General features: G+C 44.9%; 1 protein-coding gene across 1 annotated transcript; it reads right to left on the reverse strand.

Moving 5' to 3' along the window:
* Positions 1-1,644: 1,644 nt before the first annotated feature.
* On the reverse strand, positions 1,645-25,412 carry FSCN1 (fascin actin-bundling protein 1). The gene is made up of 5 exons (XM_029576434.1): positions 24,419-25,412; positions 6,794-6,950; positions 6,291-6,412; positions 5,910-6,077; positions 1,645-4,716 (listed from the first exon to the last, which is right to left on the reverse strand). The coding sequence occupies exons 1-5, from the start codon at positions 25,248-25,250 to the stop codon at positions 4,514-4,516; spliced, it is 1,482 nt and encodes a 493-aa protein (XP_029432294.1). The 5' UTR covers positions 25,251-25,412; the 3' UTR covers positions 1,645-4,513.
* Between the last annotated feature and the right edge of the window lie 2,297 nt (positions 25,413-27,709).

Genomic DNA, 27,709 nt, shown 5'->3' on the forward strand with positions numbered 1-27,709 from the left:
ACATGTCCCCAAATATATGTAGGATGCATGATAGATCGGTAAAAGTCTGGTTAACATCACAGCAGACTACATACTAAAAAGCTTGGTGCACCTATAGTTAAACACTGTTTGCAAAACAACCAGAGTTTTGATCATCTCTGATGGACTATTTTAGATGTAGCAGTTGCCCTGGTTGGAGGTGGAGACGTTAAGGCAGTTCTGAATTATAAGAAACGATGAATTTATAAATCATCCAGTTTCCCATCAGGAATGAATGTTGTCAAGTGGATGTCATTGATTTGAATTCACATTTTCTGTTCACTCATTGGTCTTTTTAAATGTAACTCAGTTTCTCATTGGTCATTGTTTGAGCCAATCAGTTTATATAAAACTAGGTTTACAAAAAGGCAGATCCCACTTGGAAATGCTAAAATTGTGACTAAATGCTGCTATTGTTTTAGATCTGCTATAACGAAGACATGTATTTCATATCATTTAATAGTTTGAGAGTTTATTTTAGATATAAACTATAATCTCTATTTGTATATTTTGATAATCTGTTTTAAGCCCTCAAGGAAGTCTTCCAAAATATGAGCCATGCTGGGCAAACCAACGTTATGTTGCAATTGGGCAGAAATGAGTAGTGTTGAGATTCAGATAAGTATCCTTGGTGGTTAAATATAATTGACAAAATTTAATTTAAAAAAAAAGTAAAAAGGCAAAAAGCATACGGGACCTAAGATTGTAAATTTAAATGGATGCTTGATCACTCCAGTGGTTCCTTAAAGAACATTTTCTAAAGCTTTTAAGAGAAACCACAATAAGTGAAGTTTAAAGCAATGCACCCATTTTATGCACGAGGTCCTGTTTGTCATTTCAATTATTGAAGTTTCCTGTATGTAGGTTAATATACCATAGAATAATCAGTTGATTTTTGATATTTGTTGCCTGAATGAATACGGCAGATCTCCAACCATGGTCCTCAACCCAGTCACATTTTCAGAATCTCCAAAATGAATATGCATGAGATCTATTTGCATGCACTGCCTTACATGAAATCTATTTTCATATGAATTTTAATAATCAGAACTGCTGCTCTGATTGTGGAGACTTGCATATTCGTTTTGCAGATTCTGGTTTGATTGTGGCCCTTGAGGACCAAAGTTTTGGCCAAGGGGGTCTTGCAAGGACCTGCCCAGGCCATATAAAGAGGAGCCAGTAAAGGATGAGTCCTTCAATGAGCAGAGGTTTCTGAATGTAATTGAGACTGCAGGTACCTCAAGTTCCAGTTTTAGAAACGGCTCTGAGCTGCAATCCATACATAAGGTAACTGCTCACCCTCCATTCGGAGATATTTTTATTTGGTTTAACTAACTAGTCTGCTTTCTACCAAGCTTTGGCTATTTCCTGTCCTTCATTAGTGCTCGGTTAACACCCCTTAAGGCTGGAAGACCAGTTCCTCCCCTCCAGGCCTTGGCTCTCCACCCAGACTACTCATAGGAGGGTTATTTTTAGATCCAATGTATGCAAATATTTTATGCACATTCATTGTAGATAATTTAAGAGCATTCATGGAGGGGGTAAACTAGGTGAACAGATTTCTCTTAACTGCAGTTCTGTCTCACAGGTCTCAAACAAAAGCAATAACCCACTCAAAGTAAGGACTCCAGCTTTCAATGCAAACTTTTATTTTTCTCCATTCAATCCTATTATCCTTTTAAGTTGTACAAATGGAACTTACAAAAATTAAAGATGCACACAACTTTAACAAAAACGTGAAATGCTTCCAAGCCATTCCACTTAATACAAAAACAACAAGTCTCAGAAAGCCAACGAGTTATGATTCAGACTGAGGCAGGAAAGCTATTTAGGTGCCAAAAATTGCAGGACAACTGCCGGGGTTCTATCCAGTCCAATCAGATCAATGGGGCACTGGTCCCAGGTATTCAGTGGGATCTCTCTCTCGGAAGACTTGTGCATGTACTTGGGATAAAGTCAGAATGGATTCTTCCAACCAGACTTGTGCGTGTAACTTTACAGAGCCTGCTAACTACATGTACTCACTCGCTAGAGTTAAGCTGCACCCTGGGACTCCTCCACTGATGTCCCTTTTTGTGCAGGTAAATTTTGCATGCACAGAGTACACACGAAATGTATGTACTCTGTGGGGGGAAGATATTCAAGACTGTGCAAGAGGCTCTCACTATTCACCTGAATATGAGAGCCAACTATGCATTTACTACATGCTTTGTTTTCCAACTGTCTCCCCTGCTCCTCAAAAGAAAGCAAAGTTGGTGGGGGATGGAATAGATGCAGCATCTTGCTCCATGCTCTAGGCCCAATTAACACTCCACCCTAGGTTTTACACAAAATGCTTTGCAGTTTGATGGTAAACTCCAAAATGGGTGCTGGCCTCTTAGCACCAGAATTGCAAATCAAAGATGGCTGCTCTACCTGGACATTTCTTGCCAAACCAGAGGAATGAAATGTCTGCATACTGGACATGCGTGTGTTCACATGAGGGGCTGAATTAGCATAAGTTTCAAATTTATCAGCAGGAGCATCACATTAAGAATAGGACGGGACAAGATTAGTGACCTGTATTTTAGTTGCTTTCTCTACCACCAACTTGAGTACATTTCTTTTAAGGGGTAGTAGGGGGAAGAGGGAGGGTAGGTAGTGCTGAGGAGCAGTAGGAGAAGATGGAATTAGTCCCCCTAGACACAAAAACCAAGATTAACTTGAGAAACCAAGGCCCTTCCAGTTCTGCTGCAGAGTAACAGTCTCACCTTTCACAAATCTTCCCATTCCCTGCTTCTAAAGCAGGCCTAGCACCTACATCAGGTAACTGGGCCTTCTATAGCATATATAAATAGAATATAAAAAAATACTGTTTTGGTTATTTTTGCACCTTCCAGTAACATGGATGTTTCTCATGCCATGTGTTGTGTCCACTGAACTGTGACAGTGGATCAAGCAGAGATTATGACTCCTGCCAAGGGTGGGGCAAGGGGAAAATCCAGTAATATCCAGAGCTCAGAACAGGTTATAACCAAAGGAAAAATGTGCAGCAACTTCAGTTTAAAAATTCCAGTAGGTCAGAGAATGCAAAGTGTGCTCATTAAGAAATCTGCAGCCAATTTACATTTTCAGACTAATTGTCTTTCCAGTCAATGAAGTTTAATTCCATCTTCACTAAAATCTGTTTGCATCCTGGCTACTTAATTGGGTGTTCAGCCTTGCTAAAACTCCTCTCCTCCCACAGAGGCAGGTAAAACCTAACACGGGAGAACTGAATTCTGCCTTCTGCAGGGACTTGGCTTAATTTATACAACTGGACTTGTGGGCAGAAAGCAGTTGTGACCAGACAGACCACCTTCCCTTCTGTTGCTCTAGATGCCAAGATCGAGCTAAAAATGCATCTTTAAATATATCATTGCCTTCCCGTTAGCATCTAAGAGAAATACATCCATAGCAGTGCTGAAGAACAGCAGCATCAGTAGAGGTAGTGCGGCAGCACCCATGAGCAATAATGCTTGCCTCAGGTGAGGGTGTGCCTCACCTGGTTACAAAGCACACTCCATATGGTAAGGAGCACATCAGTAAATCACCCAGGGCAGTGCTAAATCTTTTGCAAGAAGTTTAGCCTGGGTGTGGGGTATAAGGGAGGGACAGGACAGTCACCTCAGACAGCTTCAAACAAATCAGCAGGAGGGGAGCAGGTTTTATACAACTGTCAATTCTATTCAAACTTTACAGTGTGAGGCAGAGTTCCCATGAATAGTTTGGCTAATCCTGTCAGTCTCATCTCTTCCCGTCATCGGGTCACTATCAGATACCCACCCCTTCCTGGCATCTCTTGGGCTAGAGAGAAATACGCAGCTCAGCTAACCCAGGGATACTGATCTGTCGCAGATAAAGCTACAGCAAGCAGAATGAGCAGACCTGCTTCATCCAGCTGCTCTTCTAACATCGATGCATAAAACGGGTGGGTTATCCTAATTAACAGATAAAAGCCTTTACCAAGGTCAGATATGCATGCCCAAGCTTTACTTCAAGAGCTGGTAGCCCAGATGCTAGCCCTGCTAGACTTGACTACACACACACACACAAGACCGAAAGGGGATAGAAGCATGAAAGCCATGAGAGCAAGTCCCTCCAAGGGCAACGTGGACAGCACACTTGAGCAAAGGCACAAAAAAAATTGAGGGCAGAGGTCAAAGTAAGGCACCACCACACCAGTTTGGCACTGGAACAGAGGACCAGGATGTCCTGGTCCTCTTACTGGAGATGGCATTGAGCACCCTGGTGCTGCGTGGCACTGAAGTTCACAAGTCTAAAAAAAAAAAAAATCAAACCCACATACTACGTACAAGAGTGGGGAGTAGGCTTTTCTCCCATCAGCGGCAGAAGAGAAATTTTGATTCCATGGCAGGAGTGTGCAACCAGTCTGAGGCCCATTTTAGAAAGGAAGGGGGGGTGGGGAGGGTGGGAACAAAACACAAGTGGAAGAAACAGGTTTGCTAAAGTGCATTTAGTATTCCCAAAGAGTAGAGGGATCAACAGCCTCGGCTGATGCCTTGAGGACCCCAGCATGGTCGCCTTTCAGGTATCGGTCATTGACCTTGATTGCCACCTTGTTATAGTCGCAGAACTCAAAGAAGAAGTCTACAGGGGCGGTGCTGCTGCTGGTCACCGAGTTCTCACTGCCCACGGTCCAGTACTTCCCGGTAGAATCTGTGGAGGACAGCAAAAGCAAAACAAAGCTGTTCTTGAACCGAAGCCACAAAACCCGACAAGTGCAGTTTTTAAAGGTTAATAAAATCTCCTGGCCGGAGGAGTGCATGTGCATGCAGGAAAGCCAGAAGCGCAGATTGTTATCCTTTGGGACTGACTCCAAAGCAGAGGTTTCCCTGGACACTCAACATTCATGAGATTAAAGGTTAACCTGCAGTTCTAGTTTAAAGGGGCAATATTCAGACTGTCCACTTCAGGACAAGGTCCACAATTTTATTTTTACATGTGGACTTTACCCCAAGTGTTAGAAAGCATGTGCAAGCCAGCCTTTGGCTATTGGCCCTACTTTTCACCCAGGTTAGTTTGGTAAGAAAGAAAACATTCAATCCCTATGCATTTTCACATCCCACCCAGAACCCCCTAAAAAGCATGCACATTGTGAAATGTGCACCCTTAGGGGGATGAAGGATGTTTTCAGATGGCCTCAGCTTATAGCCAAGCTGCTGTGCTACACCATGAGCATGTCAAGCAGCTCCGCAAGCTTTATTAAAAGCAGCGCAAGAGCACACAGGAGAGGATGAAGCCACCAGAAGTCCATGGCCCATATACCAGTGGTATGGGCAAAGATTCTGCTAGGCTTTGTAACTGGGAATCCATGCACAGATTATGCATGGATTCCCAGTGTGACAGAGGAGTAGAGCTGCAAATGGTCTTTGAAGAGTAAATGGACTGGCTCAGGATTTCTAGCAGCCACCACAGAGTCTAATGTCAACCGATTTTAAAGGAGGTCACCAAGAAGTGAGAACTTGCTTTAGTGTGTTTCTATCTGGCAAAGGCTAGTGATACCTTGAGCTGTTTCTCTGTTCAGGAGTGGGAGTGTCGCTTGTATATGATCAAGTGACAAGCATTGTTTTCCTTATAAAAATTGACTCATGTATGACCATTAACACATGATTTGCCAGCCAAATCTCCTTTATAAAGATTAGCTGTTGGCATCTATGAATACCATGCCCTTACCCAGTCTGTGGTGCACATGTGGATCTTTGATGTGCTCTGAGGAATTATTTTTTTTAAGTCACAAGTCAAGCAGGACAAGCAAGTAAAATCCACCAACCGGCTGTGGGGAAGAAAGCAGTAATTCAATGCAAGCCATACAATATAACTGCAGGAGCGGTATTAGTGAGGACACTTGCCTTTAAGATTGTATGCGCCATCATTAAACTCCAGCTGAAAGACGTCATAGGACGAGCGATTAGAGTCTAGGGTTCCGGTCACCTTCCGGCAGCCAATGAAGCCATGCTCTCCTCTTAAGACTATGATTGGACGGTTAATGAGCTTCATCACAAAGTGTTCAGTGTCACCTGCATGGGGAAACAAACCAGAGGAGCTAATGTTATTCATGAACTTTGGGATGCACCTACTGGTCCCCTCCCATTAACTCCCATCTACTTCCTTTCCTTCAGGCCCCCCTCTCCCATGGGTTATCTTCCTGCTTCTAGGCAGCTCCTTCCTTACAACTTCGATTTCCTCACCCCTGCCCCTTTCAAGGCTACCTCAGGACATGCCCCACTTACCTGGCATTTCCACAGAAGCTGCCAGCTGCCCATTCTTCTTTGCAGTGATGTACTTGCCATTGGCTGCCTTGAGTGTAATCCGCTTATCACGCCAATCAATGTCAAAGTAACAGTTGGCACTCCTGTGACATTAGGAAGAGTTGGGAGGCAAAACAAAACTTGAGTTAGCAGCACCACCTGATAAAGGTTCAGACAATGTGGACAAATTCCCAGTTTGATCATAGAAAAGTCAACCTAAGTGGGTTCGCCATGGATACATCTATTGGTATGTAGGTTCTGATCATTTCATACCCCCCTCTTCCGGGGCAGGGAACAGTGTCAGGATCCTTACTCTGAGCATCCCAAGATAGTGGGCGCTTAAACATCGGTGTGACATTCCAACAGTTACAAATTCTCACACTATCTGCAGCATGTGGACATCCACTTCAGGTCCTAGTGTAGACAACTGCCAATAGTTTGTTTTTATTTGGTTCCCCCCCCCCAATATAACACAGCACACTCACTTTGTGGAGGCAGTGGACTGCACGCCACCGTTATTCGTTAGGCTCCAGTACTTCCCAGTATATGTGCGGAAGGCACATTTCTTTGTCTCTTTATTGATCTCAAGCTGAAAAGTTTCTTGGTCGCTCTCCTCATCCTGGTTGGCCGAAAGGTCCATCCCTACAAGGGAAGTTGAACAATAAAAAGCTTGGCTTAGTCCTCAGGAGCTGTTCTCACTTGATAGCACATCTGTTCTGCTTTCATTCACTTTCTGAAAATATCTGCTATTATATTTACTCGCTGCTCCCTTGGCATTGGGCCTTATGCCCTGGGCTCACCACACTGAATGGGCCATTTTACGCTATGTTATTCTGTTTCGCAGTTTGTTAAACTGAGCCTCCACCCTTTACATAACAGGATCCACATGAGGACATTTCAGGATACGACCGGGGCTTCTGCCTCAAGATCAGGAACAGCAAGCTGGGATAAAAGCTTTCAACATATGACAGGACGACAAAAAAAAAAAAAAAAAAAGTCAGGCACAGGAAGGCAGACCCCAAAAGCAAGGCTGACAACCTTGCATGTGTTTCATATAATAAAACTAGCACAAGGCTTGAAAAGTGCGTGGCAGAACCACCAAGCACCTAGTCCCAATTCTCATTCTTGTGTGAAAGTTTGGATTTTTGGGGGCTAGGAAGCAGAAGGTACCCGATTTCTGCCATAAAGGAACTGTGGCAAGAAATGGTTCAATAATCTGTCTCATTAAACTGCTCATACATGAGGAACAAACTGGAAGCAAAGCCTTGGCAAGAATATAAAAAGTTTAGGTTTAAGTGTGAGAAGAACTATTGACGTCCCCCAATTTTCCACAGCTCCAGTGTCAAGGCAGCTTCGTCTGCTTGTCCTGTTTCAGGGGGTGAGAGAAATGTACAGGCTGTAAAACCCTGCTCACAAGGCTTTCATCCTCCTGTTCAAATGCAGCTTTTCACTTTGTTCTGCAAGAACAATTGGAGTTCCACATCTGGGAATCTTAACTTCCAGCTGTACAGCCAAGTCTGCAATCCCACACTGCAGAGAAGGAGCCTCAGGAATGCACTGAGTCAGATGCTGGCATCCAAGTCCTCCCTCATGGATTTTGGAGAGGAAGGAGGGAGCCATTACAAGTTCGTTCATATTCAGTAACTGAAACAGTTTGTAGAAAGGTGTTTTCCCTGGGTTAGACAGACCTTCGGTCATGTGCCGACAGATTGGTTGGTCTTGCATTTCAGATAGGATTGTGCATCGTTGGAAACATGAACTCAATGTGAGTTACCATACGTTTCCCTGACCTGGGATGCTTACAATCTAAACAAGCTGTGTTCAAATCATGTGCTGGAATTCAGTACACAGTTTCATGCTAACTTTTTAAAATTCCTGATGGAATAAGCTAATGGTATGCTAATGCATTGAGAGTTAAAGTATGCTAACTTGAAAACATGCACAGATACCTTTAGCATCTGAACTATACTCTGTGTAGAAAATATGTCTTCTGCTCAGCAGACAGGCTGTGCACAACCTTTTCTGCACATAAATCAGGATTTTTTTGTATTTTAAGGATCTGTATGCTGGCCCTAGGTAGCCATGTCCACCACAGTGCACTGGCTGGAAGGCAGATGAGCAGGGAGTTACAATAATCCAGCCCTGTCTTTAGCAGGCCCTAAATTATGGAACTCTACCATCTGATTTAAGGCTGGAGTAATTTTTAGACATTTAAGAAACTAAAAACTTGGTTATTTCAGCAGGCATTTAGTTGAGCACATGAAACCTCAATTTTTCCCTCAGCCATATTTTTGTCTCAGTCTAATTTAATATTCTCTATTACCTTTTAATTTGATTAGTTTTATTGTTCTATTTTATTGATGTGTATTTTATGTATTATATGACTGTTATATTTTTAACTGATATTTTAATCAAGTTTTGCTATTTTTGTACTTAAATTATGTGAACTGGTATGATGTCCCACAAATATCAGTATATAAAAATAAGCAGACCGGAAGTCATGAGCAGAGAGTAAAAAAGACTTCAACCTGAGCAGCATATGCAATTTGGCAAAGGAGGTCTTAACCTATCTAATCTGTGGCCTCAGTGATAATGCCAAGATTGTGAAGGTGCTGAAACCTTGATTTCAGGGTCTTCACATTTAAAGAATGGCAGGAAATCTGCTCAAAATAATGATTTCAGTCTTTTCTAGAGATCAAGAGCTAACCAAGCTGACAGCAGTAAAACAAGTTTAGTAGATCATTAGTTGCAGTGCAGGGCAGCTTGTGCCCAAACACTGAATGTCAGCATAGAGGTTATCGTTGATACCTAAGCCAGCTAACAGCTTGCAGAGGGCTCCTATGGTAATCGTTGACTAGCAGAAAGTGAGGAATCCTGGAGAGCCCCAGATGTCATCGTGCCAGGGTAACTTTAGTGCATTAAACATCGCTTTGTGTAGGGAAAGCACAGGAAGTTGCAGGAATCCCTGTTTTTCTCCAGGTACTGGCCAAGCCTTTCAAAATCAAGAGAAAAAAATTCATAAAGGTCTGACTGAACTCCCCACTCAACCCCCTACTAGACTTGTATTCCCCACCGAGGGGGATTGCGGGGTGATCCCTAACGCCAAGAGAACTGGTGAAAAATACCTCATGAAATGCCTAAAGCCACAGGCACCAACTTTTAAAATGACAGGGGTGCTAAACTGAAGACAGGGTCTTTCCCTGGACAAAGTGAAAGTTTGCTTATACTGGGGGTCCCGATGAGCAGGGAAGCAAGGCAATGCATAACCAAGGCTTGTGCAGGTTTAATTGAGAACAGGCCGCGTGCACAATTTCACTTTATGACACTGCTCTTTATGAAGTTTTGACAGACAAGAAAAAAAAACCAGGATGTACTGTTCCTGCTTTTCCCTCATCACCTCAGAGACAGCCTTGCTCAGATTCATGCACCCACCCAATGGGTGCCTTCTGTAATCAGAGCGCGGGAGAAAGCTGCTCGCATTAGGCAGGGAGGCTAAGATGCACACAGGAAAAGTACCCCCAGCAGCACGCAAAGCGTCAGACCAGATCCTACCCTGCCCCCCAAGCACATGAGGGGATAAGAGCAGAATCAGAAAAGCAACTCTTAGCCATCTCCAACTGCACCACCCCCCTCACAGTCCCTTCAGCTCACTCAGTTTCTACTCCAAAGGACTGGCACAAGTTTCCATTCTCAAAACTTCTCTCCAGCCAACATAACCATAGCCTCTTCTGGTGCTTCCCTTGTTGATTTTTAAAGCTGTATTTTCCATGTCAGAGGCATCCTTCCACAACATGGCTAGCAGGAGGCAAACTCCATCTTAACATTATAAGCTTCAAAAGTCTTCTGCACTGACAGGACAGAGCCAGATATCACTGGGTCTCCAATGTAGGCCTGTTCTAGAGGATTTTCAATTAGAACCAAAAACCTAAATTGGAGGGCATTTCACTTAACTGAAATCAGAAGTCCTAGTTATAAATGGGTAGTTTTCCCCCCAAACAGCAGGGGGCAGAGGATGCAGTTACATTTCTACTCATGTCTGTCAGGTATAAGGGAACCCATGTAGTTTACCACTAGGCAGCTTGCTCGATGGGTTTTATGCCCATCTCACAATTAAACAAAGCAGGTTACAGTAAGCTAGCACTCATCTCAGCACCACACTGCACTAACAGGTCATCAATCAATAGGCAAGAGAACATCTCCAGCACCAAGAAAACTGCATCAACTAATTTGGTATACATTCAAGTTAGCAAGAGGTCATCTGCAGTCAAAAGGCTCAGTTATAATTACACAATGTTGGGTTCCATATTAGGTGCTACAACCCAAGAAAGAGATCTAGGTGTCATAGTGGATAACACATTGAAATCGTCGGTTCAGTGTGCTGCGGCAGTCAAAAAAGCAAGCAGAATGTTGGGAATTATTAGGAAGGGAATGGTGAATAAAACGGAAAATGTCATAATGCCTCTGTATCGCTCCATGTTGAGACCGCACCTTGAATACTGTGTACAATTCTGGTCGCCGCATCTCAAAAAAGATATAATTGCGATGGAGAAAGTACAGAGAAGGGCTACCAAAATGATAAGGGGAATGGAACAACTCCCCTATGAGGAAAGACTAAAGAGGTTAGGACTTTTCAGCTTGGAGAAGAGACGACTGAGGGGAGGGGGGGGATATGATAGAGGTGTTTAAAATCATGAGAGGTCTAGAACGGGTAGATGTGAATCTGTTATTTACTCTTTCGGATAGTAGAAAGACTAGGGGGCATTCCATGAAGTTAGCATGGGGCACATTTAAAACTAATCTGAGAAAGTTTTTTTTTACTCAATGCACAATTAAACTCTGGAATTTGTTGCCAGAGAATGTGGTTCGTGCAGTTAGTATAGCTGTGTTTAAAAAAGGATTGGATAAGTTCTTGGAGGAGAAGTCCATTACCTGCTATTAAGTTCACTTAGAGAACAGCCACTGCCATTAGCAATGGTAACATGGGACAGACTTAGTTTTTGGGTACTTGCCAGGTTCTTATGGCCTGGATTGGCCACTGTTGGAAACAGGATGCTGGGCTTGATGGACCCTTGGTCTGACCCAGTATGGCATTTTCTTATGTTCTTAAACTTTTTGCCTTTAATTTTTGTTAAAAAAAGGATAACTCACTTAAGTCTGTTATTGGCCCTGCTACAATATCCAGACCTGAAGCCCTACAGCAGATGCGAACATTGGAGGATGACCAAATAGCCACAGGATTTTGTACTTTGACTTTCAAGATAAGGTTTTTCTTAAGTTTTAAATTATCTAGGATCTTTAAGTAGGACTGTTTTAAAGAATCAAAAGCTTGATTTTATATAATATTGGATGCAAATTGCCCTTTGGGTCATACAGGAGCCCATGACTGTTTTAAGCCAGGAGTTCCTTCCTACACCAGTACAGAGTAGGCAGGCAGTGTGCTCTTTAGACAGAGGAATTTATTTTTTGTACTTCTGTCCAACTTAGCTTATGTTACTTTCCTCATCTAGCTGTAGAAAGGTCAGCATAATCCCTGGGTCCTTACTCTTCAATCTGAGCAGGACTGGCCATGCAGTAACTCGTGTGCCCGCAGTTAGAGGAAGAACATTTGCAGGCTGAGCAAGTGAAAGGTTATATGCATAATCAGAATTTATGAAATTAAAATGGTCAGGTTAGGAAATGGATTTTGGAAACCCTCAACTATTAAGGCAGCTGTGTGATGCTGCAGCAAGAGACAAGAACATGCCATACTGGGTCAGACCAAGGGTCCATCAAGCCCAGCATCCTGTTTCCAACAGTGGCCAATCCAAGTCAAGCACCCGGCAAGTACCCAAACATTAAATAAGTCTCGAGTTACCATTGCTTAATAGCAGTTTATGGATTTTTCCTCTAGGAACTTACCCAGACCTTTAAACCCAGTTACACTATCTGCTGTAACCACATCCTCTGGCAATGAATTTGAGCTTAACTATGCACTGAGTGAAAACATTGTGTTTTAAATGAGCTACTTGTTAACTTTGTGGAGTGCTCCCTAGTCCTATTATCTGAGGAATGTAAATAACCAGTTTGCATTAGCTTGTTCAAGTCCTTTCATGATTTTGTAGACCTGTATCATATCCCCCCTCAGTCTTATTTCCACAATCATGATTAGGCTGCCTCCTCCCCTTCTCTCCCCCCACAAAGATGCAGTTGCCACAATGGGCACTGATCACATGCTGCTACATGAGTTTAACCAAGGAGGTAATTAGTAGATGTAATTTCTTGGTGTCCCATCTCACAGCTTGGATATTCCAGGGCACTAGCTCAGCCCAATTCCTAGAACCTACTCAGCTAATTCAAGATGTCAGCAAAGCCTTTCCATGAGGTGTGTCCATGTATACCGATTGGTTTTCAGTATATCTAATGGATATGCATAAGATAAGTTGGCATACATTGCCTTCATCTCATGGAAATTTTGCAGATATCCTGAAAACCAGATTGCCTGGGCAGGTCCCCTGGAATCAGGTTGAGTGCTGCTGTTCAGGGGGATACTACTTTCCCTTAACGAAATAAGTCAGTCTGGCATTTTCAAAGTTGGTACAAGGACTGGGACACCATCTATCCAAATAAAAACCAAACTGGATTAAAGGGAACAGTCTCCTCTTTAGTATCACTCCCTTCTCCCATTAAGAAGCAGAAATCGGATGCTGTGGGACACGTCTGGGGTGCTTTAGCTAGCCATTCATCTCTGCTTAGCAAGCATTTAAAAGTTATGGCCCTGATCAAGGCTGAAGTACTAGCAAGACGTTCCAAATGACCTCCCTCCACCCCCTCTAAGATGCTCTGGTGTCTTGTTTCATCCCAGAGACTCAACAGGAAGGAATGCTAGGAGACTGAAGCATGACCTTAGTTCAAAAAGAGCTGCATAGGAGATCAAACAGGAGGTCTCCATAGGTCAAAGCTCCAAAACCAAAAAATATAGTTGAATGTTGTGCGCTTGCATAGCAAAGTTACTCAGGAGAGTAAAATCCACACCTATCCCAGACAGACATGTCTGTTGAAAATATTGACACTGGATGGCCTATTTAAACCCACAGAACACCAAGACACATCAAGGACTGCCCTCCAAACAAGTGATAATGGAGTGGACACTTAGGTAGACCTGCCCCAAGATCCCCTCACACAATGTCTGCCCATTTCCTGTTCACACTGAATGATCCATTGTGTTTCCTTAGCAGTGCTTCTTCCTATTCAGCTGTAAAAAACGCGTGCTGGCAGGGGCAGATTTACCAACAGTAGACAAATGCTTAAGGGCTGTTCTGCTAGGACTTTCCTTGCTGCTCTTCTGTTGAAGCAGCTGTTTCACCAAGTGTACTTGTTGGGAGGCTGCTCTCCAGGCTACGTGCATTGGGTGGGGTCAGCTACCTGTCCAAAGGTATAAATCTGCTGCTGGTGGCAGGAGGCTGAAGAGGACAAAGAATAATTTACCTGAAAATTCAGCTGAGAAAAAAAAAAGCAGCATTGCTCCCTTGTAGGCCCTCCCCCCCCTTCTCAAGGAATAGTCAGAGGGAGGCTGTGGAATCTAAATGTTTGTTGAATGCATTTATATTCCACAAAGTGCAATATTCAGTATGGCTGAAGACAAAACAGGACAATTTACTGTAAAGTCAGGTGCTTCTGTATCTATTTTGCTCTGCAGATAGCTATGTCAGGATGTCCACTCCAATGTGGGAACTTCCTAGATTTACAGCCTAAAATGGATGCTTCCAGAAGCTGCACAGTTAAGTCTGGACCTGCCTGATAGCTGAACAAGCCACCTTAAATTTGTTCCTTAAAAGTCAAGAGCCATGTTAGGGATACGATATGGTACATGTTATGCATACAGGCACTGGAAAGTAGCAACCAGTGAACTCTATCCTGTTTGAGAAATTATATTTGTATTGATTTCAAAATATGGTACAAGTATCTAGACATAAGTCAAATGCAGGAATCCAGACAAATTGAATTTTGAAGGGTTGTTGCATTTATATACTATTCAAGCTAAATGTTTGGTTTACAATAAGCAGGATAATTTATAACAAATACAAACTAGCAGCAAGATACCTTGTATCTCTAAAATATAAATATCCCATCCTGCAAGCATCTGAATGTTTGTGTAAAGAGGGAAAGTTAATTTAAGAACCACATAGGGCTTCCTGCACATGACCCCAGAACCTTTGTTTTGTTTTTAAATAAACAGTCTCCATACAAATAAAAATCAGAGTGCGTTTGTCTTCAGCTTGCAGGTCGTTTGGTGGCCCTCACCCAGGTCTCCTGTTCTTGCTTTTCTGAATTCTCTTGGCTGTGCATTTACCTACCAGAATTAGTGACTGAGTGACAGAGGTGCCTCAGAGGCTGCATCCTTACAGGAAAAAAACAGAGCCAGCATGTTCAGTGCCACCTGTAAAGCAGGAACCAGAGAGGTAGTTGGGCACTCAGCAGCTTCCATAGATGCAAGATGGCTTGCTTTTTGGCCCAACTGTTCCATCTCCCTGGATTGAGCTTTCAGCAGAATCCAGAACCTACCCCTACTGGAGACCATTGTAGGTAGGGATATTTGGTCCTCTCTAGTCCATCCGTTTCAGGGACAGTCCTTGAGCACAGCCTCCTCCAGTACTGGGTACTTTGAGGGTGACCATTGGGTGCAAGTTGGGTGTTTGTGCTTCCCTTCCTCCAACATGTCACTGATTCCCAGACCTTTTCCATCTCCTCCCCTAGGCTGTAAGAGGGGCCTGCACTGATTTTTCACACTTGCATTTCAATCATTTTTCTGACCACCCCCTACAAGGTGTCTAGCACCTTGGGCAGCCCCTAGTCAGCTGTAAGAGGGCTATGGACTCTACCCTCCCTGCATCAACAAGAGGAACTATTAATCCAAGTCTCAAGGTAAGTCTTCAGTGCAGTCAAAGATCAGAATATCCTCAGGATATTTTATTGGCTTCAGTCCCCTTAAAGTTATAGCTCTGAAACTATAGGGTTAAAACAAGAGGAACGTTAGCAGCCTGCAGGAAAACATGCAGAGTTCATCCTCCGATGGTTTGTCTTCTGTTTATATCAAGGTGACCTGCACAGATCCCAGAGTAAGCCAGCACAGGTAGCTTCTCTGGCCCCGTGTTTGCACGATCCTTCCCCACTGCTCAAACAGGGAACATGCCATACACCTCCCGGCTACGTTAGTTCATAGCCAAGGCATTTCCTTCTGTCCTCGGTTACCCAAACCCCTCGGAATGAGAACAGTGGAAACATGGAAAGAGGAAGCAGGAATATTTGGAGAAATTAAAAGCCTGCCACTGAAATAATGCCTCTCACGTAAGCTTTCTGAAAAAGTGCTTTGGGAGTTTCCTAGATGCTTAAATCTACATAAAATGATTCACCGCACAACTGAAACAGGTTTAATCTGAGCAAATAAAGTGCAGGTGAAGGTCCCTTTGGCCAATGCCTGTGCAGCCTCACAGCAAATCCTAGCCTGGACTCAGATCACGGGGTGGGGGCGGGGGTTAAGTGCTATTCATGCACCCAATACTTGAGATTTTTCAGCCTGGGCTCGTGCGATGGATGGCATTAGGTGCTCTGCACAGCTTGTCCCATATCCCCCCTGATATGTTAATTAAACTCAAATTGTGATCATCGCACTACCTCCCCTCCTAGAATGATCCTGTAAATTGCCTCTTAAACTTCGTATGAATATAGATACATCATGAAGGTTTCAGAAATCATGAATCTGAATTTGTGGCAGGTGGACTGCAAATAAAATTAAGAAATAAAAGAAATCCACACCTCATCAGCTAAAAAGTAATGTCTGAACTGGCTGGGCTGAGCTGATGTTTCATCCTCCTGCTCACTATATTTAAAAACTCATTGTCGTCTCCCCAGTAACAGTGACAAACACCCTCTATCACCAGCCACTGAAGAAACACCGGGCATAAAGGAAACCTAGCGTGACTGCAGCTGCTCCGACATGCCCCAGAAGCTGCCACCCTAGCTGACAACTCAGTTTGCTTAACGGTTACGCCGGCCCTGCTTTCAGCCATGTTCAAAGATGCATTCATGTGAAAGATGCATGACAGTGAATGCGCTCTGTGGTGAGCACACACGGTGGCAAGTTTAATGAATGAGAGCTGTAAGCCACCATTTTGCAGAGCCTTTGGAATTTTAGCTAGGTAAATTCGGTATTTATAAAATGCAGCAGCACTGCAGTGAGACTGCTGGGGATTCGCTGCTGCCTTCCACTCTGGCGCAGTGAATGCAAAGCAGAAAAGTGTACTCCTGTTTCAGCAATATCCCTCCATCTGTTCCAAGGTAAATCCCTGAAGTGGCATTGCTGCTCATGTCCTCTCCAGCCAGACACAGCCTGAAGCCAAGTGGCAGACTTAAATTGATATTGCATTTACATATAAAAATTCAGGAAGAGTGCGTTGATATGGATTCCCTATTGTTTAGAGAGCACATGAAAGAACCACAGGAAGGAACTGCAGGGGCCAGGATGAAGAATCCTCTTCCTATCATTGCTTTCATCTGTAAGCTTTGCACATTGTTCTTAATCATAAGAATAAAGGCCATGCTGGGGTCAGAGCAAGGTCTACCAAGCCCAGCATCCTGTCACAGTGGCCAGTCCAAGTCACAAGTACCCAGCACATCCCAAGAGGCAGATGTTACTCACTCCCAGGGATAGCGACACCACTTTACCTCCCCTACAGGACCAATCAGGGGCAGGCACTTGTTAATGACTTAGGGGCCTGAAAGCAGAAGCCCAGGCCTCCTTACAGAGCCTCAAGTAGCCACTTTCAAACGCGAGTCAGAGCACCTCGGGCTTCTTGGTGCAGCTGTAGGCGACTACATATTGTAGGCTTACATCTTGCACAAAGTCATAGGGCTGCTCTGTCAGTTTTCCTAGGATAGAGAGAAAAGTCGAACAAATCAAATTCCTTTATTGGTCTAAAACTTTACATAACCTTCACTGAACTGAGGGAATGAGTGCAAGATCCTCAAAGAAAAAAAAAGGTGTCAGCTGCAGCTTATTGGCTCTGTCTTTAAGTTTAAAGGTACAAGACAGGACAGCGCTATGCAACAGAGAACATCTTTTTGGAGCATCTGTCCAGGGTTCTTCTAACATTTGCTTCCATTACACTGCCCCTTGTGGATGTCTATAGAAAGTACAAGTGGTGACCACACCAGACCAGCCCTGGGGTGGACCCACTGCACAGGACTAAACGGCTGCCCTGTGCCGGCAGCAAGAGCACAGGTATTGCTTCTGGGATTGAGCAGCCATGCCCCTGCCATCTTTAAAAAAAAAAAAAAGATTAATACTTTGATCTCTTCCCCACCCCAAGAAACATTTAAAAGCAAAGGCCAGCTGTGAAATCAAGTGCTTCTGAGCATGCTCGTGCTTCTCCCACTCATTGGTTCTCCCGAGGAGCATCAGCCAATAGGGGGCATGAGAAGCAGCTTTTGTCCTCTCCCATTGGCTGCCCCGGTCCTGTTGCCCTTCATGCGTCCACTATGAGAGAACCGAGCACAGCAAGGGAGGCTGGTAAACACCAAGAGTGCGACAAGAAGGGGTCAGGGATAAAAGATGAGGAAGTGAGGGTCAATGACACCCAAAGCAAGGGGATAGAAATAGAACAATCTGTCTAGTGGGGGAGAGGTGAGGCTTAGTGAAGCAAGCCCTATATGAAGAAATCCAAATAAAAAATAGAAAGTCCAGAAGAAAGAGGAGGCCGATGTATAGTCCCGTTTCATTCCCACACCAGGCCTCAGATGCCAGAGGGGAGGGATGGGTGAAGTATCTGAATTCACGCATGAGGGATCTCTGGAGGGCTAGGGATTGTAGAACTGAGCAGTTGCTATGGATGGACAGACTGGCTAGGCCCTATGCCCCTCTGCCAGGATGTTTCCATGAATTAACGGGCATGTTAGAAAACTCTAGGACCACTGCACTATGCAATCCTGTCTTCCCTCTGGCCTTACCCAGCTACCCCTTTGCCTTTGTCTGTCCACTGCTCATATAAATGAACACTAACTACTGATGCCGAAAACCATCCGTTTAACACAAGTCTTGTAGCCACCAATTACTGCAAACCTGTTTCGCAGTGATTGGTGGGGTCTGAAAGCAGCCCCTATCCCAACCCTCTTTCCTCACATTTCAGCCTCGGGCACAGCAGGATCCCAAGGCAACTCATTCCAAACCAGCCTACACATCAGACAATGGTGCAGAGAGCAAGAGCAGGGATTAACCTGCTTGGGGGTTGTGGAGGTGGGGGGAAGAGCATACAAAGAAGTGGGACCATGCCACAGTCGCTTTGATCCTTTCAAAAAGCTCCTAGAAAACATTAACTACATGGAAGCTCTCAAAGCAAAGCAGATTACAATTTTCAGCCCCTCTGGCAGTTTGCCCGACGCTTTTAACTTTCTGATAAATATATAAAGTGAAGCACCTCAAAATGGCTGTATTTGACCATCTAAATCTTTAGGCACAATATGCAGCCACTGATTCAGAAAGGTAAAAAAGTAAAATAGAAATGTGTTAAGGCGATTTCCTGTTCACAAATAAAAGTAGTTATTGCTCCAATTACCAGATAATCAGACAGGATGGGCTGACGTCATAGTAAGATGGTAAGCAAGAGCCGAAGAGACCCGAACGAGCTCATGCAGTCTGCCGTGTGGTGTAGATGAGCACACAACTCCCAACTCCCCCACTAAGTACTGGCCCTCACCACCTCCACTGGAAGACCACCTGGGCCTTATCCTCCTGTGATGACTACAGCACTAAATCCAATATCCAGGCCCCCTTCCCTGTCTTATTACCAAGTTTTCCAATAAGCCACACAATCACCGAAGCTAGAAGAGCCATTGTCCAAGACATCACCCAATCTTGGGATTTAACCAGGGTCACCTTCCCCGTCCTCTTCCAGAAAGCCAAACATTTATGAATCGCTTTACCGAATTGCCCAAAGCTACGTTTGCTCTTTACCAAATCCTAGTCTAGTACCTGCCATCTTTCCATATCAGGATTTGTGCTGTTTGAGGCATTTTCCTCCCCGATTTTCAAAGCCCTCCGTTAACTCAGTCTTAACTCAGTCATTGCCAGTGCTTCTCCTGCCCCCGACAGCACCTGCACCCCCACCCATCCGTTCTTCCTACAGTCCCTGCCAAATTATCCCATCCTTGGGCGTAACCCTGCCAATCCCATATCCAAACCTCTCAAACCAATACTGTACTTACTGATAGAGGGAGTCCACAATTTAACCTTTAGAAATAAAGTTGTGGTCAGCATTTTATTGTTTTCCTGAACAGTTAAATGAGAAAAAATTAAGACTCATTGCTCAATAGGTACTGAAAATACTAAGCGAGTTTCTAAAGCCTCATTCATGATCCTGGAACTCAGGCACTAGCTGACCCCTTAACTCCTAACCAGTTATGTAGGAGACAAAGGGCCACCACATGAAGGAGACTTCCCAGAAGAGAAACCGAGCTCTCCCAGCATTTTACAAAGTAAAGATCCTGCCTTCAATTCTCTGACCTTTGCATCTTCAGCTCTAAAATGCTTGGGAATCTATTGTAAATGATCAATGACTCTGTACTGATCACATGCACATGATCTGAAGGTCACGAGTCTCTTGGTCCACATCCAACTGCAGTCCCAAGGCAGCTCTCAAAAAGGCTTTAGAAAGTGCCAGATTCCTCATTTTATGCCCCTCCCATTTAATTTAGTGGGGGGGGGGGGGGCTGTGAAAGGTGCCAAAATCTCCTATTCGTCTGCAGGACGATGGTAGACAGTACCAGCTTCCCCACACTGCCCTGCTCAGAGAAGCCACATCTAGAAAAAGAAAAGTGACTGCACAGCCTGTCTAGTCTGCCCAGACATCCCTATGGGACAGGATAAGAATCTCTATAACTGCATAATCTGGCTTCTGAGACCAACAGCAGTGCCAAATTGGGCTGGTGCTTTTAGAGATGTGGATACCGGTCCTGAGGACCGGATCAAAACCATGGGCTGACTAAGTCCTTGCCAACCTGAGCTGGATTTGACCTGGTGACCAAGATGCCAATGGCTTCATAATACTGAGGCAGTTCCCTTGAGCCATTTGGCCTACTGGAAGATGTTACAGGGACCCTTAGGCTCAGGACATGTTCACACCACCTTCATAAATCATTGGGCCTTACGCAATCAAGATCGCCTCCACAGGCACAGGAGTTGAAGGTCATTGGTGGTCAAATTTGCACTCTGTTGGAAACTCTGCATGCAGAATCTTCTTTAATACCCGGAAAAATCACTCAAAACCACCTCTGCAGACAACTAAGGAACTGTGCAGAGCTGTGAAGGACCAACGCCACGAGGAAAAATGTGAAAACCTCTACAAAAGCTTCATACCCTGCCTGTAATTTTCTGGATTCCCTCTACAATTATCACAAAATGTTTGCGTCTGAGTTTCCAGTCTCAGGGCCCAGCTCCTGGGTGATCCTACATGGAAATTGTAATCTTGCACAGTATAACCGTCTGTTACTATGGAAACAGGCAAGATGCTAAAAATTCCACAGCAAATCGTGCTGGATCAAGCTGTAGGAGCTAATTTCCCCAGGAAGAACTCATTCCACACGGTGTTTAGAAGAGGAATTTTTAAACGTGTGTAGTGGGTGAGGTGGGAGAATACAGGTTGCAATGAATTACTTCATAGGGCAAGCTGGAACCCCCAAGTGTTACCTGGGGGGATGCAGAAAGAGGCATGCAGTGGAGCAATGGGCCGAGAACCAGGGACGCCAGGGTTTAAACCCTGCATAGATGCTCCTTGCGACCTTCACCCTGTGACAGACTCAGATCCATATTCAGCATGTTTGCCCAGATGCCAGGATTTAGAAATCCCAATGCTTTGAGCACCCCAGATTTGCATGGCTAACTTTGTAATCGACTAAAAAGGCAGCAGCTGGATATGTGCGGGGCAGGGCCAGTTAGCTGGGTAAACGTAGCCAGATACTTTGGAACAGCCAAAGAGCCATAAAAACATATCCGGCTATTGCTGTATTCAGTGGTAGGTTCAAACGAGTGAATATCCCAGCAGAACTAGCCAGGTAAATTGCTTGGTCAGCCAGGAGCTGACTAGGGACCTTTAAGGCTAACCCTTCGGGCAGGGAAATACTTCACCTTGCGCTCAGGCTGGAAAAGGAGAGTAAATATAAAATCCAAATGCAGCCTCCCAGCTGAGGTCCTAGTGGCAAAGACAATAGCAAACTAAGAACAATGGGGTAGGGTGAAGGATTTTTAGGTAAGAGGTAAGCCTGGAGTTCATGTGGTCTGTAGTACACAGCAAGCAGGCTAGAAAGGCCTTGTGGTCTGTTCAGCTTGGAGGAGAGACGGCTGAGGGGGGAATATGATAGAGGTCTAAGATCATGAGAGGTCTTGAACGAGTAGATCTGAATCTGTTATTTACACTTTTGAATAGGGCTAGGGGGCACTCCATGAAGTTAGCAAGTAGCACACTTAAAACTAACTGGAGAAAATTCTTTTTCACTCAATGCACAATTAAGCTCTGGAATTTGTGGCCAGAGGATGTGGTTAGTGCAGTTAGTCTAGCTGGGTTCAAAAAAGGCTTGGATAAGTTCTTGGAGAAGTCCATTACCTGCTATTACTCAAGTTTACTTAGGAAATAGCCACTGCTATTAATTGCATCAGTAGCATGCCATCTTCTTAGTGTTTGGGTAATTGCCAGGTTCTTGTGGCCTGGTTTGGCCTTTGTTGGAAACAGGATGCTGGGTTTAATGGACCCTTGGTCTGACCCAGCATGGCAGTTTATGTTCTTATGTTCTAGTGCAAACAAATTACTGATGCCTGCTACTGGCCCAAGAGAAGCCACTTCAGGACAGTCTCCAGCCTGCACAGATGAGGGGAGGCTGCAGGGAATGAAGGGGAATGGTATAAAAGCTGTAGTGATGGGTAATAGCTAGCACCCCTGCATCACACCTGCACAGAAATGCAGGTAGAAGGTATTCTGGGCTGCATTTAATGGAGGACCATATTGTTAGACACCTCTTATCAGACTGCACTGCTGAGGGAAGGACGTTTAAGAAAGCACGTTTGCATCCAACATTGCCTTCCCTTCTCCACAAGGACAAAGGAGAAATGCTGCTTGAGCATGCATCTCCTAGCTTCTCTCAAAGGAGAACAATCCAGCCAGACCCAATCTCTGCAGCTAGCGCAAACAAGCCACGTAGGATGTGAAAGGCGCTCCAGCTCTCTTCTCCCCCTCACGTCTCACCAGTTTGATTTTTGATGGGCGATGCATGCAAAATAGGGAACTCATGTTTTTCTGGCTCTGACGCTAGTCTAAAACTGGTTTAAAGCTCTTCCAGTGAATTTAGTCTGTAATGAACAAAGCTTACACAGATACTACAAAACTCTCATTGAAGCTGTTGCTATCCTACTGTATAGGTGATAACGTAGGTCTCTGAAAGGACCTAAAGCCACTAGCTTTAAGCCTTTTTATTTAAAGCTTTTCTCTACAGCTAGTGGTTTTAAGCATTCTTATTTTCAGAGACGCACAACAACAATACCAAGACTGCATTAAATGAGAACAGAAATCTACCCCTTGACTGCCTCACATCTGGTTTCCTCTTCCTTGAGAATTCAGATGCCAGCAGCTTTGGAAAACTCATGACCTGGGATCTAATTTCAATCCCATTCTCCCAGCATCCCAATCCTACCCTCGTTCCCCTGGGGGGAAGGCGCCATTTGGCAAATACTTGGAGTCTGTCAGATCTTGATGCATGATTTGTTGGTGTGTGGGGGGAGGCAGTATTTAAGAAGTAACCCCCCTCTCTCCACCACCATATTCTGCACAGAAATCACAGAAAATGAAAGCCTGTCCCATTTCAACAATGGGGGAAGGGAGGGGAAGCAAATATATATATATTTTTAAAGGCAAGGACAGCTCTAACACAGTCTTTATATGGGGTCACATCTTACTCAAATAATTTCAGGATAAAAATTACCAACTCTATCTTCAGATGACCATTTGTTTGAATTTTGCCCAGATAGCAATAAGTCATTATGGCCAGCTCTGTACTAACCCAAAGAGCTTACAAGCCATGTTTGAACCTAGGGACCCCTATTCAAGGTCAGAGTGCATGGTGTCTAGGGGAACTAACCCGAGCCTACACATGCGGTGTCCCTGCCTGTTCTCCAATGCCATGTGCATGTCACATGTGCACATGTAGAAATGTTACCAGGCCAACCCCCCTCTGACATGCATAGAGCTTTCCATGCCTTGTACATTCAGCTGCTCCAACTGAAAACGTGCGAGAGATTAGGCAAATTGTTTAGAGGTGGTAGGAAGGGCAGAAAGATGGTGCAGAACAACTTAAACTGAATTCTCAAGAACAGACTCCGGTTTCTTGTGATTCTGGGTCCCTCTCCTTACAACCAACCATTTTGACCTCAAGTTACTCCTTTTCCGGGTGGTCTGCACATTTTGTATGGAGGGCAATCAAGGGTCCGTCATCGGCAGGGAAAAGCAATGCTTTGTCTGGGATCAGTGTGGGTCCTTGGGTGTCCAACAGTATATTTAAGCATGGCAGGCAGATTTAGAGTAAAAAACACGTTTCTGTTCTAAAATCAATACAAAAGACTTCTTTAAAGAGAGCCTTCTATTTTCAATGCAACACAGACAAACCCCAATTCACTTTCCTTGGTCTCCAAAAAAAAACCTGAGAACCAACTGCAACCTCTGGATCCAAATCCAGAGACAGCTTTTCAAGTGAATTGGTGCATTTCCTTTTCTGCTGGACTCACTTTTGCTGTAAAGCCTGGGAGTCTTACCTCGCAGACCTGAAACAAGGCGGCGGCGAGGGAGAGACCAAGCGAGAACAGATTGAGGGGGAGGGGGAGGCTCATACGAACTAAAGGCCTTTGATCTCGGGGGGTGGGGTGAGGAAGACATTTACTTTCTGCTACAAAAATCAAGGCTTAGCAGGGGACGAGAAGGTGCGCAGCCAGAAGATGAGGTCTGAGAGGGGAACCTTTGCGCGCTGTCTCCAGAAACCGCGCAAAGGGAGACAGCGCTACCAGGGGCCCCGCGCCCTCCCACCCCCACGCCCGCCTTTACCTTGCCGGGTGGACACATTCCTGTCATTGCCAGCCTTCAGCACCACCTGGGGGTAGCTCTGCTCCAGGACAAAGAGCTCGTCCTTGCCCACCTTGCTGCTCTTGCCCGACTTGAGGGTGCCGCTGGGGCCCGAGGGGGCCAGGTAGCGGCCCCCGCAGTCGCGGAAGGCCACCTTGCCCGCGCGGAACTCCAGCGTGTAGCCCGTGCTGCGGTCGGGCTGGCCCCCCAGCTTGCCGTCCTGCTGCAGGAAGCGGTTGTCGCAGGTCTGCAGGTGGTAGCGCTGCTCGTGGAAGAGCAGGGTGACGAGCGAGTCCACGCCCCAGGGCACGTCGCGGTCCACGGCCACCTCCTCCTGCTGCTGCTGCTTGCAGCTCAGGCGCGCGTAGCGCTTCCTGCTCAGGCTGTAGAGGTTCACCTGCGGGTGCATGGCGATGTGCACGCTCCACTTCTCGGCCACCGAGATGCTCTGGGCAAAGCAGGCCAGGCGGTCCTCGGTGCCCCCGAAGTAGCGCCGGTGCGCGTCCGACTGCAGGGACCAGCGCCCGTCGTCGTGGGCCACGATGAGGAACCGGCAGTCCGCGCCGCTGGCCTCGCTGTCGCAGGTGACGTTGCCGTCCTTGTCGGCCGCCAGGTACCGGCCCAGGTGGCTCTTCAGGAAGACCACGTTGGAGTCCTCGCCGTCCTGCTCCAGGGTCCAGATCTGCTTTTTCTTCATGCTGGTAGCCGAGGCATTGATCTTGAAGCCAAAGGCTTCCGCGGTGAGGTATTTGTTGCCGCAGTTGATGAGCCCGAACTGGATCTGCAGGCAGTCGGCGGTGCCGTTGGCTGTCATGGTCGCAGCAGCCTTTGTTTCGGACGATGCAACAGAAAGGAAAAAAGGCACAGACTCTGCGTGTGCACACGCGCGCGCGCCCCCCCCGCCTCGTGCTTGAAGGAGGTCTCGAGCCGCTCTGCTCCCTTTCTGCAGCCTCGCAAAAGCCGGGGCTGCGCCGGCCGCGGCTGCAGCTTATATAGGCGGGGTGACGTCACGGCCCCGCCCCCGCGCGCAGCCGGCCGGCGCGAGCGGCTGTCCAGCAGCCAGGCTGGCGATGCCTCTGCGCCTTTATGTGAGCCGGAGCTGCAAGGGGCTTGCATGGCTGCGAAGAGAAAGCTCCCTTTCCTCAAGGTTTCCTCCCATTTTGTGACTCTGGGAAACGTGGGTACTCGGCAGGGCCCTGAGGCTCTTCTCATTGATCTGTGAGTGACTGGCTTTCTAGAGCTCCTGCCTTTGTCAAATCTGAGAAGAGCTTGGGTTTGGGGTTTGGTTTTTTTTCTCACATCTTTTTTGTCCTGTTTTAACGTCTGATTTTAAGGTAAATGGTTTTTCTTTTTTCCTTTTATTTTGGGGCACAGTAATATGAACAGGTTGCTTGCTATTTTCTCCCTCTGTTGTTATTGTTTCCTTAAAAAAAAAAAAAAAAAAAACCCAAAACAAGAATTTTCACTTTTTGTTCTTTTAGGGAGTTCTTTTGCCATTTTTTTGACCTGCTAGGACCATTTTATTTATTTATATACCTCCGCATCCCATACTTTACAAAAGGATGATACCAACCAGAGAGGGAGCTATTTTAGATTTAATTCTTAGTGGAAGGTAGGATTTAGTGAGAGAGCTAACACAGTCCAGATGTATTCCATGCATTAAGAAAGGTGGAAGGAAGGCAAAACGATTATTGGCATGGTTAAAAGGTAAGGTGGAAGAGACTATTTTAGCCAAAAAAAAAAATCCTTCAAAAATTAGAAGAAAGATCCATCTGAAGAAAATAGGAAAAAGCACAAGATTTGTCAAGGTTAATGTAAAACATTGATAAGGTAGGCTAAGAGAGAATTTGAAATTAAGTTGGCCATAGAGGCAAACACATAATAAAAACCTTCTAAAATATATCCAAAGCAAGAAACCTGTGAGGATTTTTAGATGACCGAGGGGTTAAAGGGGCTCTTAGGGAAGATAAGACCATTGCAGAAAGACTAAATTAATTCTTTGCTTCTGTGTTTACTAATGAGGATGTTGGGGAGATACCAGTTCTGGAGATGGTTTTCAGGGGTGATGAGTCAGATGAACTGAACCAAATCACTGTGAACCTGGAAGATGCAGTAGGTCAGATTGACACATTAAAGAGTATCAAATCTCCTGGACCAGATGGTATACACCCCAGGGTTCTGAAAGACTTAAAAAATGAAATTTCAGATCTAATAGTTAAAATTTGTAACCTATCATTAAAATCATCCATTGTACATGAAGACTGGAGAGTGGCCAGTGAAACCCCAATATTTAAAAAGGGCTCCAGGGGTGAACCGGGAAACTATAGTCAGATGAGCCTGACTTCAGTGCCAGGAAAAATAGTGGAAACTATTCTAAAGATCAAAATCACAGGGTATATAGAAAGACATGGTTTAATGGAATGCAGTCAACATGGATTTACCCAAGGGAAGTCTTGCCTCACAAATCTGCTTCATTTTTTTGAAGGGATTAATAAACATGCAGATAAAGGTGAACCGGTAGATGTAGTGTATTTGGATTTTCAGAAGGTGTTTGACAAAGTCCCTCGAGAGGTTTCTAAGAAAACAAAAAATTCATGGGATAGGAGGCGATGTCCTTTCGTGGATTACAAACTGGTTAAAAGACAGGAAACAGAGAGTAGGATTAAATGGTCATTTTTCTCAGTAGAAAAGGGTAAACAGTGGAGTGCCTCAGGGAGATCCCATTTGGGATCTCCCTGAGGCACTTTTGGACCAGTGGTTTTCAATATATTTATAAATGATCTGGAAAGGAATATGATGAGTGAGGTAATCAGTTTTGCAGATGATACAAAATTATTCAGAGTAGTTAAATCAGAAGCGGATTGTGATAAATTGCAGAAGGACCTTGCAAGACTGGAAGATTGGGCATCCAAATGGCAGATGAAATTTAAAGTGGACAAGTGCAAGGTTTGCATATAAGGAAAAATAACCCGTGCTGTAGTTACACGATGTTAGGTTCCATATTAGGAGCTACCACCCAGGAAAAAGATCTAGGCATCATAGTGGATAAGACATTGAAATTGTTGGCTCAGTGTGCTGCGGCAGTCAAAAAAGCAAACAGAATGTTGGGAATTATTAGGAAGGGAATGGTTAATAAAATGGAAACTGTCATAATGCCTCTGTATCGCCCCATGATGAGACCGCACCTTGAGTATTGCGTGCAATTCTGGTCCCCATATCTCAAAAAAGATATAATTGCACTGGAGAAGGTACAGAGAAGGGCAACCAAAATGA

Source organism: Rhinatrema bivittatum, chromosome 14, assembly GCF_901001135.1.
Source record: "Rhinatrema bivittatum chromosome 14, aRhiBiv1.1, whole genome shotgun sequence".
Classification (NCBI taxonomy): Eukaryota; Metazoa; Chordata; class Amphibia; order Gymnophiona; family Rhinatrematidae; genus Rhinatrema; species Rhinatrema bivittatum.